Source organism: Pseudorca crassidens, chromosome 14, assembly GCF_039906515.1.
Source record: "Pseudorca crassidens isolate mPseCra1 chromosome 14, mPseCra1.hap1, whole genome shotgun sequence".
Classification (NCBI taxonomy): domain Eukaryota; kingdom Metazoa; phylum Chordata; class Mammalia; order Artiodactyla; family Delphinidae; genus Pseudorca; species Pseudorca crassidens.
The window spans coordinates 65,840,890-65,863,032 of record NC_090309.1 but is presented as its reverse complement, the minus strand read 5'-3'; the positions used below and the strand labels follow the sequence as shown (position 1 = coordinate 65,863,032).

Sequence of the window (22,143 nt, the reverse complement as noted above, 5' to 3'; positions counted from 1 at the left end):
AAATGTTTTGAAAAGTTTTTAACTTTTCAAAATTAAAATGATTAACCATTGAATATTTCTGCTCGTGCCTGTGTCCAAGTCACACAGGTACTTTTTGAAACCACCATGGTACGCTTTGAATAATGATTTTCGTGAAGAAATATGTTGAACCTCTGCTTAAATCTTGCCAAAGAAATGTGAGGGCAGAGGAGCAGGGGTCTCTGGGCACGTTTTTGAGGAGACTGTCTGTAGGGATGGTGCTGGTTCTGTGGGGTTCCCTGCCCGGCTGCCTGACATTGAGCCTCTTTTCAGACGTGGCTGGGCCTCCAGCACTCGGGAGGGATGGGCCAGTTGGGGCAGGCTGCTCTCAGCTGTCTCTTGGCTCCTACATGTTGGTTTTCTTCGTGGTTCTAATGACCGGGTCTGGAGGGACAGCTCATTAGACAGTTTTTTGGCAGCCTGCACCTGCCTTTCTTGCTGGCCCCTTGCCTCAGCCCCTGAGTTATCTGGAGAGAAGTGGGGAGCGTTTTATGTTACTGCATCTCTGATCAGCTCCCATCGGGACACAGATATGAACTCTTCTCCTGACGGCTGAGGGCCATGGGACAGCACAGGTGTGAAGTGTCCCTACTTTCCTCTTACGGGGGACCCTCCCTCTGCTCTGGAGGTAGCTTGGGGATGGGGAGAGCAGAGACTATGGCATGACCCCCGCACTCAGTAACTGTCTAACTTGGAGCCAGGTACGTAGCCCCTTCAAAACTTAGTTCTTCATCTGTAAAATGGGAACCATGCAGTGAACTTTCAGGCTTGTGCAAGTAAATGGGTGTTGCAGAATGTTGTATGGTGCCTGTCACCTTGTTCTCAAGAAGTGTTAGTTTCCTTAAACTTCCCCTTTCCCTGACTCGTTTTGTTTTTGCATAGATCTTCTCAGAACATCTGTAATTGTGGGAATGTTTTTTAAAAAAAAAGGCGTGGGTATGTCTGACAAGCATTTATTTGCAAAGCAATGCTCCTCCAGAAGGTCAAATATGGATCCTCAAGTTCTACACACAGACTCAGGACAGGAAGATAAGCTATTTAGGAATTACCAGAGCATAAGGATGGACAGGAGAAAGGAATAGAAAAGAAATTTGAAGATAAAGGAAATAAATGGAAAGCAGTTAGGAGACTATTCAGTGTATAGAAATTATTTAACAGAAATATCACCAGCATTCCCTGAGTAAATAATTATATAATTCTATCCCCATGAAAAGGCTTGAAATGAAGGAGTCAAATAATGTAGCTGTTTTCTCATTTCATCATGGACTAGAACCAAAGGTCCCCGGGCTTCTGGCTCACTGAAGATTTTCTCAGCTGTCACTGACAAAGTTGCTTTCAAACAGCGCCAGTCTCCAAGGAGTCTATTGTAGTTTACAGACGTTATCTCATGCATCCTTACTTTATTCTGTGAAGGTATTACCAGGCCGGTAGTCCCTCATTTACAGATGAGGGAACAAGCAAACAGAGGTGAGAGCAACAGGAAATGCAGGGATATTGTCTTGTGTTTCTCAGCGTTGTACCTTATTTATCAAACCAGCCTATCTCAATGACCCTCTCTGACTTAGCAGTTGTAGTTCCATTTTTTAAAATACCCCATACAGAGAAGGATGTAATGCTGTTTGGAAAATGAAACTGGCAAGCATCATCTTTTTGTAGAACAAGAAGTCCCAGAACATCTGACCTAAAAAAAACACTGTGTGTCATTGTCTATTGGCAAGAATTTTTCGCTGATAGGAAAAAAAAAAAATTACAACACTGACCTGGTGCTTATTCTATTAATAACATCTTTTACCTTAAGCATCTTTTCACACATGTCTATTGATATATAATGAGAGATGATTTTTGAGAACTTACCAGAATGATGACCTCAAATACCCATGTATGTTCAGTGTATTCATTATATATTTCTTTCAATTTTTAGCTTATGTCCTGAAAAATCTGTTTACATTTTAGGTATGATTAGAGGTCCTATATACATCTCATATTGAGACACTTAGACATTGAATCCACTCACTTGAATTCAAAACTCAACTCCAGAAAAACACCTATTTTTGTTGGGGTTGGTACCCAAGGTTTTACTACTCATTTTAAACTGTTGAACCATCTCCTATATGTTACTTTTCCTCCATTTTATTGTTTTACTATTCTTAAAAAAGCCTGAAGCTCCTGTATCTCTGCCACAGTTCTATCTGTATTTAAGGTGTTTTTTTTCTCCTCACATTGAAAAGAACAAGGATTAATAACTTTCGTTAGCTGTGAATGGGAAAAGTAAGGTGTATTTTAAACCAGAATGTATTACCCTATGATCATTCACTGTATTTTCTGGAAAATCTTGGAAGTATTTGATGAGTTCGTTCTCTCCTAATATTCTTTTTCCACCTCCGAGGAATTCCTCTCATATGCAATGTTTTAAATTATTCAAACCTAGGATGTTTTGGGGGCCATGAAGCCAAAGCAAGAATTTCCCTAGGGCGTCCAGTGACTGCAGAGAGAACCTCTAGCCAGGTGGATAAATGGCTTCCTCACACTCATGTCCATTTCTTGTATTTCTTTCTGGCAAGCCATGCTATTACTTGAAAGGTTTGATGTCCAGAGAGTGGCCCCAGAGAACTGCCAATTCCCAGAGTGGAGAGGTCTGGGCCTGCCAGTTGGAGAATTGGGGCCATAAAGGTTTGCATGCATGGTATGCATGGTATACTCGGCCATGCATTCTCACTGGGTGTTTAAGTACAGACCCAGTGTGTCACTTTTTCAGTTATTGTTTTCCTCACCAAAATGTAGATAAAACATGCCTCTTTTCCCTTTCATCATACGAGTCAGTTTGTGTTTTAGTATTCCGATAAAATGTCTGTGACCTAGCTTTTTTATTTTTTCAGATGTTGATGAATGTTTAACTCCAAGTACTTGTCCAGATGAGCAGTGTGTGAATTCTCCTGGATCTTACCAGTGTGTTCCCTGCACGGAAGGGTTCCGAGGCTGGAATGGGCAGTGTCTTGGTAGGTACTAGAGTGTTATCATAGTTGTGTTTCGTCTGTCTGGTCCGTTTTCTGACAGAGTGGTATAATGCCAAGTGAGGCATCTTTCAAAGTGGAAAAAGAAAAAAAGGGATGTAACAAACTCACGTCATTCAGAGAAAAGTTCTAAGTAACTTTTAACCATGAAGAAAGTAAGAAATTCAGTTGACATGAAGGAAGTGAGATTTTACATGGGACAGATAATTCTGATTGAAACAAATTGTTAGCCCTGGTGTGATTAATACCCAAAACCAAATAAAATAATCAGTGCCACAGAGAGAGAGAAGTGGAGAGCAAAATGCTTAAAAAGAGAGAAAAGGCATGAGAAGCTACCACAGACTCATAGAATCAGGAAATATACACAGACTTGCAGCACAAGTTGCAAATGTAGAAAGAGAAATCTGGATTGATTGCCCGTGCCCCTATATTCATTCATTCATTCATTCATTCAAGTATTTAACAAATATGGAGTACCTACTTTAGGCACTGAGGAAGATAAGTGATGAATCTGCTTTGGTCCCAATTACCTGTGCTCTAGTTAGCTTTCCCTGTTAATGGTTTTCCTTTGTGTTCCTGATCTTTTTCTGCTCCATGCCACATTCTGACAATGTGAGTTAAACTTTTCCGTCCTTCCTTCCTTCCTGTCTTCCACAAATGCAGTAGAACTCACTATCTATACCCAGAGTTGTACTCAGTGCTGGGATACACTGAGGGACCAAAAAAGTACCTTCTTCATGGAACTTACTATCTAGTTGAGGAGACAGATACTCAGCTAGACATGTCATAAGTAAATGCAAATGTACAAATGAGCCAAGTGTTAGGAAGGAGGGTTCTTTGATGTTACAAGAGCATATGACAAAATGAGTTGCCTCAAGGAAAATTCTTGAGTTAAGCTTTGGCCGGGGGTTTGACTGGGGTAGGGGATGGGAGGGAGATCATTTTGGACATTTGACATGTGCAGGGGGCTCGTGGAAGGAGGAAGCAGGTCATGTTCCAGAAGCTGAAAGGCTAGTATGCTGAAGGCCAGAGTACAAGGGAAGATTTGCTGCAGGATGAGGGGGCAGACCATGCCAGACCCTCTTGGTTCTACAAAAAAAAGTTGGTCTTTATTCTTACATCTCTGGGAAGACGGGGGGGGGGGGTGTTCTAGAGGAGGTGGGATAGGTAGGCTTGGTGGAAGCACTCCCAATTTCAAAGCTTTGGACTCATCACCTGGCAGCATGAGCTAAGCCTCTACCAGTTGCAGGTGGCCCCCTGCCCTGAATCTCATGCCCATCCCCAAGGGTCTCTATCAGTGGAATTGTGAGATGTTGATCTTTGGGGAGAAGAAAATTTTTTGTTTTCATAAGCATTTGTTTATGTAATCAGCGTTGGTCAGAATGTGCATTTGGTTTTAATTTTTCCATTTGGCATAAATTTCATAGTTGCCTATCAAGGTTCCATTCTTGTACTCGTTTTCACATATCAATGCGTATTGTAATCCAAGAGCAGAGCCCGAACTTTACCTTAACTAACTAAAATTCACAATCGTGGTATAAACACAGCCCTGATTCGTGAATTTACTAATGCAACATGACTGACCAAATGGGAAAGTGATGCTCTTCAATGTAAATGCATGGATCTAGGTTGGGGAATAATAATAAATGAGTTCTTACACCTAGATGTGCGTAATCAATCTGATTGTGACCACGCTGCTCCAGTTGAGTGACAGAAACAGAGCACCTCATTTAACAGCAATATCATGTTGCCAGCCAGATTAGTAAAATCATAAGCAGAACTATTAGGTCACCATGTTACTCACCCCAAGTCACACACTTGGCCACTTGGCCAAGCAATAACTTTCGGTTTTGCATTGCCAACTAAGATCACACATTTCCTATTAAAAGTAGGCTGGGTACTTTTCTCCTTCTGCCTTGGGTAGAGTTTTAGGTGTATGTCATCTGTCAATCAAGCTTCTCCTCTGTGATGTAATTACAATGCCATCCATTGCTCATCTTGAACTTGCAGTTCTTGTAAATTTCTCCTGTGGACTCTTGCAGATTGTACCAAAATGGATTTTTCCATCTTAGTTTTTTATGGCAGTTGAGCTGTAAATGTTAAAGTTGAGTGTGATGAAAAGCAGATATTGCAACATACCTTTCTGCTCAGATTGAGCCAATGAATGGACTGGATTTTTCTGCAATACTCTGACGGTGCTTGTGGATACCCAGTCATATCTTTTTGGGTTTGTTCCTTTATACATTTTAGGTCTTATCTTTCTACTTCTGGTACTCTAAAATACTTTTCAGAAGGTGCAATCCTACCTAAGCTCATCTTTGAGTTGAGCTCATTGATAACACAACCTGACATATATTCATTTCTTCATTTGCCACTTTCATCATTCAACACTGTATTCATGCTTCGAGCCAGGCATTTTGTTTTAGACCCTGGGAGTTGAGAGTGAACAAAATAAATTTCCTCCCTTCATTGCACTTAGCCTCTAGAGTTCACAAGTAAGAAAGTAGAGCATGTGGTATGTCAGGTGTGATGAGTGCCATGAAGAAAAAAAAAAAAAAACTGCCTAAGGGATATAGAGAGTGTTAGAGATTCTATGGAGGTCAGAGAAGGCGTCAAATGATAAATGGTTTACAAAATGTTCCTTGCGAATCGACTGTTTCTGTGTCTAACAGTTAAATGTGACTAGTTTTGAGGCTTTCTCTATCCTTTTAGTGCAGACAATTCAGGGTATATTGATGAGACATTTTCCCCCAAGTTTTAATGTATGAGGGCATTAAAGACTAAAAAAAATTCCTGAATCTCATTGTTGAGAGAAAAGTCCTACACAGAACATTTGTTAGTTGTCATCTGTAGAGATGATAATCCCTACCTCGCTGGGCTGTTCTGTAAGTCTTAGTATCCTTCTTTTTCTACCACTGTCCTCTCACAGCATATTTTTAAGTTATTCTAATTAAACTTGTACAGTGTTGTACAGAATAGTACTTTCTTTGGCATTACGCTTATGGTTTTTTTTAAAAAAAAAAAAACTCGATCTCGATGTCCAGTTGACTCTTTTTTCTATTAAATGGTTTCATTAAGAATTAAGAATTGCCATTTTGACCCTTATGTTCTGCAGGGATTCGATGCCAGTTACACTTTCTGCTGCTTTCGCTGACTAAATGGTGAACTTGCTGAAACCGTTAATGGCCTCTTTGTATTCATGCCATGTAAACTGGATCTTACTGATTGATGCTTCTCCTTGATTTATGAATTAGAACAGAAATTGTTTGGGGCGGAAACAGGTCAAATGTCAGCAGGTGCTGTCTGGGGTTTTATACTTTTTCCTAGGGTTTAGTTCAGGGCATATGATCCTTCATTCTCAATAGTTTATTGTGCACTTTCAAAATTTCTATCCCTTAATGCTTTTTTGGCAACTCGTGTTGGCTCTTCTGTTAATGTACCTTCTTCTTTCCAATTGTGGATTTCTGTGCTCTCTTGAGAGCCACTTTCATCGTTTTAACACTGTATTCCTTGGACCTCACATTCAGCCTGGAGCTGTTGCCCACACGATCCCCACCTTTTAGGACTATTTCATCACCCTGGGTTCTGGCCAGTTCCATCTGGCTGCTTTCAATCAGAACCGTTCTTGAAGGAAGCTAACGTGTCAAGTCCTCAATTTACAGGTTTCCCTTGACTGTTGAAGTACTAGCCTGATTCAGACCTGACTAGAGCCATCCCCCAAAGGAAATTCTCTAATGTATAATTGTTTAAAGGTGCATTCAGTAACTGTGATATAAAGATCATATTTCCCTGAATTTAGGCAGATTATGGGCTATGTGACCTCTCTGAAGCTTGGTTTCAATATCTGTAACATGTGTATTGAAATACTTTCTTCATGGGGTTTATTGTTAGAATTAAATGTGATATAAAGCACTGAGTAAGGTGTCTGACACAAGGTAGGACCCAAGAAATGTTATAATCCTTCTTCCCCCAACCCTATTACCTCCGTTTTATTTCCCTTGTCCTGAAATAGAAGAAATGCAATAATAACTGATACCTGTTAAAGTAAATTATATGTCAAATTTTTATGGATAACTGTCTTCTCTTTGGCTTTCTTTAAGCTCATTTCATGTAGTTTTTAACTGTCATAGGAGCTTTCTCTTTTGAATCTAAGTTGTCTCAATCTTACAGTTTCCTTTCAACTTCTGAGCATTTTTGTTTTGCTGGAATATACTTCTTGAGAATCATAATGCTTTTCTGCAGTGTCATCCCTAACAAATGTTTTCACTTCTACAGTACTGCCATCCTCTTTCTTTTGCTTCACTTTCTTTGCTCACCTTCACAATATCTACACAATAGACACAATATATAATATCTGTCACCTGGTAGATGTGCGCAGCTAGCCTTTTTTGAGTTTATTGCTTTGCCTTATAGTTGAGTCTAACAAGCCATGTGATACGGGGACACAAATTTCTGAGATTTTAATCAAAGTGATCCTTCTTTGTTGGCCGTAGTTAAGTTAATGATGACTTTGTGACTCCCGTTTGAGTGTTCTAAATGTAGTAGGTCTTCAGTATTTGAAGAACTTAGTATTGTTCAATCCACTTGACAACTGGTTAGCCACAGTCTTAACCAAAACCAGGTGCAGAAAACTTGCAGGATAAACGTGGAGAGCTCCTTGTTCTAGGAGTTCTTTTCACCTTAGGATTTCTTTTCAGATTTTAAGACTCATTGTTAACCTTTATGGAATATATGAAAATTCATAGACTTAAAAAAAATTGAAGACTTTAGTCCTACAATTATTCTTTTTATGTAAGATGGCAGCTGAGCTCACGGTCTGCCTTTTGTGGATATTATAAAATGTGCAAACATCAGCCTTGTCCCTAAATCATTATATGCTAAAGGAATCTTCTAGTCAGTCAGTAAGTAGTTATTGAGTGCCTACCTATGTATATGTCTGCTAGATGCCAGAGAAGATTTCAAGTTGTAAAGAAGCAAAACAAAACAGTGTAGAATGGTATAAGGGCCTGGAAGTGGGGGAATTGGGGAGATGTTATTAGAGGATAACACACATTTGCAGCTAGTAGGTGAGCCCTGGAGATGTAATGCACAGTTTAGTGATTGTAGTCAACAATACTATATTATAAACCTCAGAGTTGTGAAGAGACTGGATATTAATTGTCTTCACCAGGAAAGAAATAATAATTGTGAGACATGATAGATGTGTTGGTAATGCTACAGTATTGATCATTTTGCAATATGTGTATCAAATCATCCCTTAAACTTGCACGATGTTACGTTTTATTGAAGTATAGTTGATTTACAATATTGTATTAGTTTCAGGTGACAGCGTAATGATTCAGCATTTTTGTAGATTATGCTCAATTTAAAGATTTTACAGAATAATGGCTGTATTTCCCTGTGCTGCACATTACATCCTTGTTGCCTAACTTACGTAATGTTATAATGTCAATTATATCTCATCGAAAAAAACTACTTCTGAAGGCAGGAAATATACCTGTGTGGGAATACTAGTTACTGTAATAACAATTTCTCTTTACATAGTTTACAGTATACCTGTAGTACAGGTATATAAATATTTTCCCAAATAGGTTAATGGGCTTGTTCCTGGTCATAGGTAATAAATGGCAGAGCTAGGGCATGATCCCAGGTCTCTTAGCTTCAAAGCTACTATTGTTTTGTTTTATATAATGTCTCACATACCTCTCATGTACACCCAAGACAATTAGAGGACGAAACAATAAAATTAAGATAATAAGGAAAATAGAAGTTCGTAGAATGGAAAGATTCATGTGGACTGGAATTGTCCCTTACAAGCAGCAGTAGTTCTGGCTCAGGGGTTCTAGAGTGTGAGATGGCAGGCCAATCCATAGGTAGCCCAGTTGAGATTTCCTGAAAGACACAATGTTCTTTTAGAAAGGTGACGTAGAAAGTTAGTGATTTGCTCAGATTAGTGGGTTGATTTTCTGAGGTCATCTTTGGATCTTCATCTGTGATGTACGTAGCATCGACAGTTTTCCAATTCTGAAAAGCAGTGATGAGTCTTTGAGGAACATATAACCTATTTTGGTAGGCAGCTCTGCTACTGCGTATTTTGAACTTCGTCAGAATTGACAGAGGGGGTGATATCCTGAGGATTTACTGTACCTCAAGTGCAGGTGAGGTGATTTCATTGCATTGGCCTAATCAGCATGTGTCTCTCATTTTGCCATGCTTCCTTTTTTTTTTTTTTAAACATCTTTATTGGAGTATAATTGCTTTACAATGGTGTATTAGTTTCTGCTTTATAACAAAGTGAATCAGCTATACATATACATATATCCCCAAATCTCCCTCTTGCGTCTCCCTCCCGCCCTCCCTTTGCCACCCCTCTAGATGGTCACAAAGCACCAAGCTCATCTCCCTGCGCTATGTGGCTGCTTCCCAATAGCTATCTGTTTTACGTTTGGTAGTGTATATATGTCCATGCCACTCTCTTACTTTGTCCCAGCTTACCCTTCCCCCTCCCCGTATCCTCAAGTCCATTCTCTAGTAGATCTGTGTCTTTATTCCTGTCTTGCCCCTAGGTTCTTCATGACCTTTTTTTTTTTTTTTTAGATTCCATATATATGTGTTAGCATACGGTATTTGCTTTTCTCTTTCTGACTTACTTCACTCTGTATGACAGACTCTAGGTCTATCCACCTCACTACAAATAACTCAGTTTCGTTTCTTTTTATGGCTGAGTAATATTCCATCGTATATATGTGCCACATCTTCTTTAATCATTCATCTGTTGATGGACACTTAGGTTACTTCCATGTCCTGGCTATTGTAAATAGAGCTGCAATGAACATTGTGGTACATGCCTCTTTTTGAATTATGGTTTTCTCAGGGTATATGCCCAGTAGTAGGATCGCTGGGTCGTATGGTAGTTCTATTTTTAGTTTTTTAAGGAACCTCCATACTGTTCTCCATAGCGGCTGTATCAATTTACATTCCCACCACCAGTGCAAGAGGGTTCCCTTTTCTCGACACCCTCTCCAGCATTTATTGTTTGTAGATATTTTGATGATGGCCATTCTGACTGGTGTGAGGTGATACCTCATTGTAGTTTTGATTTGCATTTCTCTAATGATTAGTGATGTTGAGCATCCTTTCATGTGTTTGTTAGCAATCTGTATATCTTCTTTGGAGGAATGTCTATTCAGGTCTTCTGCCCATTTTTGGATTGGGTTGTTTGTTTTTTTAATATTGAGCTACATGAGCTGCTTGTAAATTTGGGAGGTTAATCCTTTGTAGTTGCTTCATTTGCAAATATTTTCTCCCATTCTGAGGGTTGTCTTTTTGTCTTGTTTATGGTTTCCTTTGCTGTGCAAAAGCTTTGAACTTTCATTAGGTCCCATTTGTTTATTTTTGTTTTTATTTCCATTTCTCTAGAAGGTGGGTCAAAAAGGATCTTGCTGTGATTTATGTCATAGAGTGTTCTGCCTACGTCTTCCTCTAAGAGTTTGATACTGTCTGGCCTTACATTTAGGTCTTTAATCCATTTTGAGTTTATTTTTGTGTATGGTGTTAGAGAGTTTTCTAATTTCATTCTTTTACATGTAGCTGTCCAGTTTGCCCATCACCACTTATTGAAGAGACTGTCTTTTCTCCATTGTATATTCTTGAATCCTTTACCAAAGTAAGGTGACCATATGTGCATGGATTTATCTCTGGGCTTTCCATCCTGTTCCATTGATCTATATTTCTGTTTTTGTGCCAGTACCATACTGTCTTGATTACTGTAGCTTTGTAGTATAGTCTGAAGTACGGAGGCTGATTCCTCCAGCTCCGTTTTTCTTTCTCAAGATTGCTTTGGCTATTTGGAGTCTTTTGTGTTTCCATACAAATTGTGAAAGTTTTTGTTCTAGTTCTGTGAAAAATGCCATTGTTAGTTTGATAGGGATTGCATTAAATCTGTAGATTGCTTTGGGTAGTAGAGTCATTTTCACAGTGTTAATTCTTCAAATCCAAGAACATGGTAAATCTCTCCATTTGTTTATATCATCTTTAATTTCTTTCATCAGTGTCTTACAGTTTTCTGCATACAGGTCTTTTGTCTCCTTAGGTAAGTTTATTCCTAGGTATTTTATTCTTTTTGTTGCAATGGTAAATAGGAGTGTTCCCTTAATTTCTCTTTCAGATTTTTCATCATCAGTGTATAGGAATGCAAGAGATCTCTGTGCATTAATTTTGTATCCTGTTACCTTACCAGATTTATTGATTAGCTCTAGTAGTTTTCTGGTAGCATCTTTAGGATTCTCTATGTATAGTATCATGTCATCTGCAAACAGTGAGAGCTTTACTTCTTCTTTTCTGATTTGAATTCCTTTTATTTCTTTTTCTTCTCTGATTGCTGTGGCTAAAACTTCCAAAAGTATGTTGAATAATAGTGGTGAGAGTAGGCAACCTTGTACCTGATTTTAGAGGAAATGCTTTCTGTTTTTCACCACTGACAGTGATGTTGCCTATGGGTTTGTCATATATGCCCTTTATTATGTTGAGGTAAGTTCCCTCTATACCTACTTTCTGGAGGGTTTTTATCGTAAATGGGTGTTGAATTTTGTCAAAAGCTTTTTCTGCATCTATTGAGATGATCGTATGGTTTTATTCTTCAATTTGTTAATATGGTGTATCAATTTGATCGATTTGAATGTATTGAAGAATCCTTGCATTCCTGGGATAAACCCCACTTGATCATGGTATATGATCCTTTTAATGTGCTGCTGGATTCCGTTTGCTAGTATTTTTTTGAGGAATTTTGCATTCATGTTCATCAGTGATATTGGCCTGTAGTTTTCTTTCTTTGTGACATCTTTGTCTGGTTTTGGTATCAGGGTGATGGTAGCCTCGTAGAATGAGTTTGGGAGTTTTCCTCCCTCTGCTATATTTTGGAATAGTTTCAGAATGATCAGTGTTAACTCTTCTCTAAATGTTTGATAGAATTTGCCTGTGAAGGCATCTGGTTCTGGGCTTTTGTTTGTTGGAAGATTTTTAATCACAGTCCCAATTTCAGTGCTTGTGATTGGTCTGTTCATATTTTCTGTTTCTTTCTGCTTCAGTCTCAGAAGGTTGAGCATTTCTAAGAATGTGTCCATTTCTTCCAGGTTGTCCATTTTATTGGCATATAGTTGCTTGTAGTAATCATGATCCTTTGTATTTCTGCAGTGTCAGTTGTTACTTCTTTTCCATTTCTAATTCTATTGATTTGAGTCTTCTCCCTTTTTTTCTTGATGAGTCTGGCTAATGGTTTACCAATTTTGCTTATCTTCTCAAAGAACCAGCTTTTAGTTTTGTTGATCTTTGCTATTGTTTCCTTCATTTCTTTTTCATTTATTTCTGATCTGATCTTTATGATTTCTTTCCTTCTGCTAACTTTGGGGTTTTTTTGTTCTTCTTTCTCTAATTGCCTTAGGTGTAAAGATAGGTTGTTTATTTGAGGTGTTTCTTGTTTCCTGAGGTAGGATTGTATTGCTATAAACTTCCCTCTTAGAACTGCTTTTGCTGCATCCCATAGGTTTGGGGTCATTGTGTTTTCATTGTCATTTGTTTGTAGGAATATTTTGATTTCCTCTTTGATTTCTTCAGTGATCTCTTGTTTATTTAGTAATGTATTGTGTTTGTATTTGTTTGTATGTGTTTGTATTTCTTACAGATTTTTCCTGTAATTGATATCTAGTCTCATAGCGTTGTGGTTGGAAAAGATACTTGGTATGATTTCAATTTTCTTAAATTTACCAAGGCTTGATTTGTGACCCAAGATATGATCTGTCCTGGAGAATGTTCCATGAGCACTTGAGAAGAATGAGTATTCTGTTGTTTCTGGATGGAATGTTCTATAAATATCAATTAAGTCCATCTTTTTTAATGTATCATTTAAAGCTTGTGTTTCCTTATTTATTTTCATTTTGGATGATCTGTCCATTGGTGAAAGTAGGATATTAAAGTCCCCTACTATGATTGTGTTACTGTCGATTTCCCCTTTTATGGCTGTTAGCATTTGCCTTATGTTTTGAGGTGCTCCTGTGTCTTTTGGTTGAGGCATTTAATCCATTTACATTTAAGGTAATTATTGATATGTATGTTCCTATTACCATTTTCTTAATTGTTTTGGGTTTATTACTGTAGGTCTTTTCCTTCTCTGTTTCCTGCCTAGAGAAGTTCCTTTAGCATTTGTTGTAAAGCTGGTTTGGTGGTGCTGAATTCTGTTAGCTTTTGCTTATTTGTAAAGGTTTTAATTTCTCCATCAAATCTGAATGAGATCCTTGCTGAGTAGAGTAATCTTGGTTGAAGATTTTTCTCCTTCATCACTTTAAATATGTCCTGCCACTCACTTCTGGCTTGCAGAGTTTCTGCTGAAAGAGCAGCTGTTAACCTTATGGGGGTTTCCTTTTATGTTATTTGCTGTTTTTCCCTTGTTGCTTTTAATATTTTTTCTTTGTATTTAATTTTTGATAATTGGCTTAATATGTGTCTTGGCGTGTTTCTCCTTGCTTTTATCCTGTATGGGACTCTCTGCACTTCCTAGACTTGATTGACTATTTCCTTTCCCATATTAGGGAAGTTTTCAACTGTAATCTCTTCAAATATTTTCTCAGTCCCTTTCTTTTTCTCTTCTTCTGGAATCCCTATAATTCTAATGTGGGTGCATTTACTGTTGTCCCAGAGGTCTCTGAGACTGTGCTCAGTTCTTTTCATCATATTTTATTCTCCTCTGTGGTAGTTATTTCCACTGTTTTATCTTGCAGGTCACTTATCAGTTCTTCTGCCTCAGTTATTCTGTTATTGATTCTTACTAGAGAATTTTTAATGTCATTTTTTGTGTTGTTCATCATTGTTTGTTTGCTCTTTAGTTCTTCTGGGTTCTTGTTAGACGTTTCTTGTATTTTCTCCATTCTATTTCCAAGATTTTGGATCATCTTTACTATCATTACTCTGAATTCTTTTTCAGGTAGACTGCCTATTTCCTCTTCATTTGTTTGGTGTGATGGGTTTTTACCTTGCTCCTTCATCTGCTGTGTGTTTCTCTGTCTTCTCATTTTGGTTAACTTACTGTGTTTGGCGCCTCCTTTTCGCAGGCTGAAGGTTCGTAGTTCCCGTTGTTTTTGATGTCTGCCCCCAGTGGGTAAGTTTGGTTCAGTGGGTTGTGTAGGCTTACTTGTGGAGGGGACTGGTGCCTGTGTTGTGGTGGATGAGGCTGGATCTTGTCTTTCTGGTGGGCAGGACTGCATCCGGTGGTGTATTTTGGGGTGTCTGTGACCTTATTATGATTTTAGGCAGCCTCTCTGCTAATGAGTGGGGTTGTGTTCCTGTCTTGCTAGTTGTTTGGCATTGGGTGTCCAGCACTGTAGCTTGCTGGTTGTTGAGTAGTGCAGGGTCTTAGTGTTGAGATGGAGATCTCTGGGAGAGGTTTCGCCGTTTGTTATTACGTGGAGCCAGGAGGTCTCCATTGGACCAACGTCCTGAACTCAGCTCTCCCACCTCAGAGGCACAGGCCTGACACCTGGCCGGAGCACCAAGACTCTGTCAGCTACACAACTCAGAACAAAAGGGAGAGAAAAAGAAAGAAAGTAAAAAATTAAAATAAAGTTATTAAAATAAAATATTTTTTAAAATTATTAAAAATTTAAAAAGTAATAAGGCTTCCCTGGTGGCACAGTGGTTGAGAATCCACCTGCCAATGTAAGGGACACAGGTCCGTGCCCTGGTCTGGGAAGATCCCACATGGTGCGGAGCAGCTAAGCCCGTATGCCACAACTACTGAGCCTGCACTGTAGAGCCCACAGGCCACAACTACTGAAGCCTGTGTGCCTAGAGCCCATGCTCCACAACAAGAGAAGCCACCACAGTGAGAAGCCCGCGTATGACAATGAAGAGTAGCTCCCACTCACTGCCACTAGAGAAAAGCCCGTGCAGCAACTAAGATCCAACACAGCCAAAAATAAATAAATAAATTTATTTAAAAAAATTAAAAGTAATAAAAGGAAAAAAAAGGTAAGAAAGAAGAGAGCAACCAAACCAAAAAACAAATCCACCAGTGATAACAAGAGCTATTCTGACAAATAGCTATGATAAAATAGCTATGATAGCTATTTTGTTATCAAATAGCTATGATAACAAAAACTATTCTAAAAAAACAAAGAAACACAAAAATGGACAGACAGAGCCCTAGGACAAATGGTAAAAGCAAAGCTATACAGACAAAATCACACAAAGAAGCACACATATACACAGTCACAAAAAGAGAAAAAGGAAAGAAATACATATATTAAAAAAGAGGAAGAGAGCAACCAAATCAATAAACAAATCTACCAGTGATAATAAACTCTAAATACTAAACTAAGATAAACATAAAACCAGAAGCAAATTAGATGCAGAAAGCAAACCCCAACTGTAGTTGCTCCCAAAGTCCACCGCCTGAATTTTGGGATGATTAGTTGTGTGTTCAGGTACTCCAGAGATGCAGGGTACATCAAGTTGATTGTGGAGGTTTAATCTGCTGCTCCTGAGGCTGCTGGGAGAGATTTCCCTTTCTCTTCTTTATTCAAACAGCTCCCAGGGTTCAGCTTTGGATTTGGCCCTGCCTCTGCATGTAGGTCGCCTGAGGGCTTCTATTCTTTGCTCAGACAGGATGGGTTAAAGGAGTGGCTGATTAGGAGGCTCTGGCTCACTCAGGCCGGGAAGATGGAGGGGTATGGAATGCGAGGTGAGCCTGTGGCTGCAGAGGCCAATGTGACATCACTGGATCACGGGACTCTGGCAGTGGCGGGCTGCACAGGCTCCCCGGAAGGGGGGTGTGGATAGTGACCTGTGCTTGCTCACAGGCCTCTTGGTGACTGCAGCAGCAGCCTTAGCGTTTCATGCCCATCTCTGGTGTGTGCGCTGATAGCCGCGGCTCGCGCCCGTCTCTAGAGCTCATTTAGGCAGTGCGCTTAATCTGCTCTCCTCGCACACCCTGAAACAGTGGTCTCTTGCCTCTTAGGTAGTTCCAGACTTTTTACCGGACTCCCTCCAGGCTCGCTGTGGCACACTAGCCCCCTTCAGTCTGTGTTCACACAGCCAACCCCAGTCCTTTCCCTGGGATCTGACCTCAGCTCCTAGACCCCACCTGTCCCAGCTGGTGAGCAGACAAGGCTCTCGGGCTGGTGAGTGCTGGTCGGCACTGATCCTCTGTGCGGGAATCTCTCCGCTTTGCCCTCCGCACCCCGGTGGCTGCACTCTCCTCCACGGCTCTGAAGCTTCCCCCCTCCGCCACCCGCAGTCTCCGCCCAAGAAGGGGCTTCTAGTGTGTGGAAACCTTGCCTCCTTCACAGCTCCCTCCCAGAGGTGCAGCTCCTGTCCCTATTCTTTTTTCTTTTTCTTTTTTTTTTTTTTTTTTTGGCTGTATGCGGGCCTCTCACTATTGTGGCCTCTGCCGTTGCGGAGCACAGGCTCCGGACGCGCAGGCTCAGCGGCCATGGCTCACGGGCCCAGCCGCTCCGCAGCATGTGGGATCTTACCGGACCGGGGCGCGAACCCGTGTCCCCTGCATCGGCAGGCGGACTCTCAACCACTGCGCCACCAGGGAAGCCCTGTCCCTATTCTTTTGTCTCTGTTTTTTTCTTTTTCCCTGCCCAGGTACGTGGAGAGTTTCTTGCCTTTTGGGAAGTCTGAGGTCTTCTGCCAGCATTCAGTGGGGTTCTGTAGGAGTTGTTCCACATGTAGTTGTATTTCTGATATATTTGTGGGGAGAAAGGTGATCTCCACATCTTACAACTCCGCCATCTTGAAGGTCTCTCCGCCATGCTTGCTCTTCTGTCAAATACGTTCTCCCATCATCTTTAGTATTTGTTTGGCCAAAAAGTTCATTCGGGTTTTTCCATAAGATGTTACAGAAAAATCTGAATGAACTTTTTGGCCAACCCAATGTAAAGACTGTGTGAAGAATAGTTGAGGGATAATTGAAGTAATGTTTGTGTGGGGAGTAATCCTGTATTTTCATGTAGCATGGTGATAGGATAAGATGTTTTCTTCCCATATCAAATGGTGCTCACTCACTGAAGTCTCTTGGTCACTAATGAATTACATGAGGTTGAATGGCTTCAGAAAAATGACTGGTTCACCGTGTTGACAGATTCATGTCCTTGGTAGTAAAGGAAGTAATGCAGGTAAACTCTTGCTCTGGACCCTATTCTGACCAACCGCAAGGTGGGTGAAGTGGAAGGGGTCAGTGCAGCCACGGGCTGGCCTGTGGGAAGGTGGCCACTGCGGACCCTTAGAACTTCAGAGGTCCTGCCCACCACAGAGGGGCTTCGGGCTGTCTGGTTTGTTCCCAGGATATTAGGAAGGGAAATTTCAAAAGGGTTCCTGACCCAGAGGAAGTACCTCTCGAGGCAATGAGAGAATTTGCAGGTGGGATTGCTGGCCAGCTGGGAATCATCTTTGTGAAATTGTGGAGAATGGAAAGTTTCCCAGGACCTGGAGAGAGATTAATGTCCTCATTTCCCCCCAAAGAGGAAAGAAGGTGGAGTTCGGGAACTAATGACCACTGAACTTCATGTTGATCTTGGAAAAGAACTGTAGACTGCAAGATTCCAATGATGAGGTGAAACATTTTTTAAAGGATGTGATGATCATAAAAATCAGCCAGGTTCATTAAGGACAAATTATGCCTCTGACTGCCTCTTATGATAGGGTTATTAGAGGAGGAATCAGGAAATCCTATAGGTGTGGCATATCCAGTTTTCCCCAGGCATTTGTGAGAGTCATTCAAGGTGTTGTGGATGAGAAGGATTAATTTGGATTGGGTGATGGTACAGTGAGGTGGATTCATAAACTCGTTAACAGTCATCCACAAATTGCTGACCTAGTAAACTCCTGGCAACTTCCTTACTGTGGGAGGTTTAATTAATTCATGAATGGCACATGCCAAATTATGTCCCCAAAGCCCATTGGTAAATTGTTTTTCTTGAATTTGTGACACATTTTTCTATGGACAGTTTCCCTTTTGAACTCATTATGTATTACACGTGTAAGAATTTGGGTGATACAACTCTTCTATAAGACTATAATCCTAGAATGAGTTTTGAGCTCCAATACAGAAAACAGAGACATAACCATCTCCCTCTGCTGCAGGGGTAAGGGGCTGTGGGTGTTGGGTGGTAGATAGTAGGGTGGGTAGAGACCACCTTGTTTCCCATGGCATTGGTCCTCCCAAGGGTTAGAACTAGGGATTATGGGGGCCTGACTTTCTGTCAGTACCATTCAGGGCCCCACAAGTTTGTACTGTATCCTTGACTGAATTGAAAAACCCTGGAAACGATTGAAAGTTTTTCAAGTAGAGGAACAACATCATTGGTCAGATTTGTATTTTAGAAATATTGCTGTGGCTGCAATTTGGATAATGGATTTGATAGGGTCAAACTTTAAATAGAGAAACAAAAGATTATGCCAGTAACCCAGGTGAGAGATAATGGTAGTGGTGGGAATGAAGTAAAGTTGGGTGTATTTGAGAGAGATTTGTAAATAGAATTTACATGACTTGGTAGTAAATTGAATGTGGGGAAAGAGGGAGAGTAAGGAATCTAGAAGGGATGACCCCCAAGTTTCTGACTTGGACATCTGAGTGGGTCGTGGTAGCCTATATTGACATGAAAGACAGCATAAAGAGAAGGCAGGAAAAGGATCACTTTGGGCCATGAGGACTGTGGGACATCAAATAGAGATGTCCCAGTAAACTAACAGAATATAACAGTAAAATTAATTTCTAAGATCGTAGCTGTGGTGATGAGCAGTTAAGGAGAGAGGTCTGGCTAAAGATACAACACTGAGTTTATTTCATTCCCTTTACATCCACCAAGTGAGACTCCACTCTAGACACCTTCCTTCTGTATAGAGATTCTTTTTTTTCCTTAAATTGAGATATAATTGTGAGATAGCATTATATTTCAGGAGTACAAAATGATTCAATATTTGTATACATTGCAACATGATCACCATAATAAGTCTAGTTAACATCCATCACCATACATGGTTACAAATTTTTTTTTCTTGTGATGAAGACTTTTAAGATCCACAGTTGACCCTCTAACAATGAGGCGTTAGGGGCACCAACCCTCTGTGCAGCTGAAAATCTGCATATAACTTATAGTTGGCCCTCTGTGTCCACGGTTTCTCCCAACCACGGATCATGTAGTACTGTAGTATTTACTGTTGAAAAAAATCCATGTGTAATTGGATGCATACAGTTGAAACCCATGTTCTTCAAGGGCCAACTGTATTCTCTTGGCAGCTTTCAAGTACGCAATACAGTGTTACTAACTATGGTCACCATGCTGTACATTACATCACCATGACATTTATTTTATAGCTGGAGGTTTGTACATTTTTACTGATATTTTACTATATATCATTATCTCCTTAAGAGGATAAGTGCCACTAAGCTCATGTACTTATTCAACTCAAACTGTTCTATCTACAGGATTCTGGTTCCATGCATTTATGACTGTAGTAAGTTAAGAATAAACACATCAGGGTCTCCTGGATATTTCAAAGCATTCTGCTTCATCGTTAATCATGGTAGTAGCCTGGTAAAATAGAAGTTTTATAAGTACCTCCTGAATGGTAATCTGCAATGCCTGTTAATTTACTTTAAGAGAAATTAATTTTACTGTTATATTCTGCAGTCTTATAAATCACACTCTCTGGTGCATGAAAAATTAAAAAGAGCAATTGATACATTTTTCAACTTGTTAACATTTTTGAAACCAAACCAGATCCTAGACATGACATTTTTGCATTGCTGCTGGAATTTCCATGCCCAACGTCTATGTTCATTCTGTCCCATTATTTATTTTGGCTCCAGTGTTTGGCTTCTTCTTTGAAGTAGTTTGCTTTCAGTGTTTACAAAAGTGGACTCCCGCAACCAAAGAAAGGATGGATAATGAGTCAGTCTGAAAGTGTTACAATTTTTGTTTGTAATGGAATAGGGTCACTCTACTATAATTAGTGATGTTGTGAAAGCAAGGCAGAACGCCTAGGCAGTGTCAATTACTTGGCTGTTTTCAGTATGCGTATGGCATACACACACGTGCACACACACAAGATCCCCGGTGCCTTATTTTGGTAATACTCTACTTCTGAATTCCATTGTAAAAAAGAAAAAGATAGAGTACAGTTTTAATGAAATGCAGTGCAAATGAATGATTGCTGACTTAAAACTAGGTCTCTGTTAATGTGCTTGTGATTCTCTGTTAATACTGAGGTGGAAAGCTGTATTGCTTTTGTGGCAAGCATTGTGAAATGAAAGGGATACAATCAAGAGCCTTTTCCTTTTTATTGTTTGTCTGCCTTATGTATAAAATACTTTGATTAAGTTGTAGCCCACTGTAAAATTAAGTATAAATTGTGATGCTGTGTATATTTTTGGTACTTTATGGTTGAAGTTTTTTCTCTTTAAATTTTTGATTTTTTATGCTACATTATATACCTTCTTTCTGCAATATACAGTGGACTTACCCAGGGGCATTCAAATGGGGCACAGAACTCAAATTTTTCTTTTTGAATTAACAATATTCTAATAGGAGCTTAAGGAAAGTTTCTTGAATGAAATCAGTGAACACTTAGATAATGACTATTGATAAAAATGCTGTGTTAGCAAATCATAAGAACAAAGTCATGCTTTTTCTGTTTAACTTTTTCTATCTCTAGACTTAACTTTGCCTATGACAGAACCTTACAGTTTAAAAGATGGTCTTTGGAGTTAGGCTGACTGAGTTCAAATCTGAGCCATCAGTTTCTAACCATGTGGCCTTGGACAAGCTTTGAACTTCTTTAAATCTCAGTTCCGTCCTCCGTGAAGGGTTAACCCATATGGATTTTGTTAGCATTAAATGAGAGGATATGTGTAAAGCCTTCAGTGCCTTCATACAGTAAGTGCCTGATAAGGATTAGCTATTATTCCATTGTATATATGTGCCACATCTTCTTTATCCATTCATCTGTCGATGGACACTTAGGTTGCTTCCATGTCTTGGCTATTGTAAATAGAGCTGCAATGAACATTGTGGTACATGACTCTTTTTGAATTATGGTTTTCTCAGGGTATATGCCCAGTAGTGGGATTGCTGGGTCATATGGTAGTTCTATTTTTAGTTTTTTAAGGAACCTCCATACTGTTCTCCATAGTGGCTGTATCAATTTACATTCCCACCAACAGTGCAAGAGGATTCCCTTTTCTCCACACCCTCTCCAGCATTTATTGTTTGTAGATTTTTTGGTGATGGCCATTCTGACTGGTGTGAGGTGATAACCTCATTATAGTTTTGATTTGCATTTCTCTAATGATTAGTGATGTTGAACATTCTTTCATGTGTTTGTTGGCAGTCTGTATATCTTCTTTGGAGAAATGTCTATTTAGGTCTTCTGACCATTTTTGGATTGGGCTGTTTGTTTTTTTGATATTGGACTGCATGAGCTGCTTGTAAATAAAAAGAAATGAAATTGAGTTATTTTTAGTGAGGTGGATGGACCTAGAGTCTGTCATGCAGAGTGAAGTAAGTCAGAAAGAGAAAAACAAATACTGTATGCTAACGCATATATATGGAATCTAAAAAAAAAATGTAAAATTGATAGCTAGTGGGAAGCAGCCGCATAGCACAAGGAGATCAGCTCGGTGCTTTGTGACCACCTAGAGGGGGGCGGATAGGGAGGGTGGGAGGGAGGGAGATGCAAGAGGGAAGAGATATGGGGATATATGCATATGTATAACTGATTCACTTTGTTATAAAGCAGAAACTAACACACCATTGTAAAGCAATTATACTCCAATAAAGATGTTAAAAAAAAAAGATTAGATATTATTATTGTATCTGCCTCTTCAGCCTATACCCCACCTTCACACTACCCAGTAGGCTTGTGTTTGTCCCTTAGATTGTGTTTTTTTCTTTAATCACTGATTCAATGCCATCTTAGAATGTTTTGCCTAATTTTTTTTCACCTTTCTGTTAAAACTTTCCCATGGTTTTTCTGGGTCATGAGTCATATCTCTTGTTTCGGTGAACGCTGACATTCTACTGAAGTTCATCAGTTCCCTAACTAGACCTCCACACAT

At 39.7% G+C, this 22,143-nt stretch overlaps 1 protein-coding gene across 9 annotated transcripts in view; it reads left to right on the top strand.

The window, feature by feature from the left end:
* Positions 1-22,143, top strand: part of LTBP1 (latent transforming growth factor beta binding protein 1) — a 424,099-nt gene that overhangs the window by 300,603 nt on the left and 101,353 nt on the right. For all 9 annotated transcript variants that reach the window (XM_067703302.1, XM_067703301.1, XM_067703300.1 and 6 more), the window contains one exon: positions 2,895-3,014. In XM_067703302.1, the coding sequence (XP_067559403.1) occupies positions 2,895-3,014 (120 nt within the window). The remainder of the gene's footprint in view (positions 1-2,894; positions 3,015-22,143) is intronic.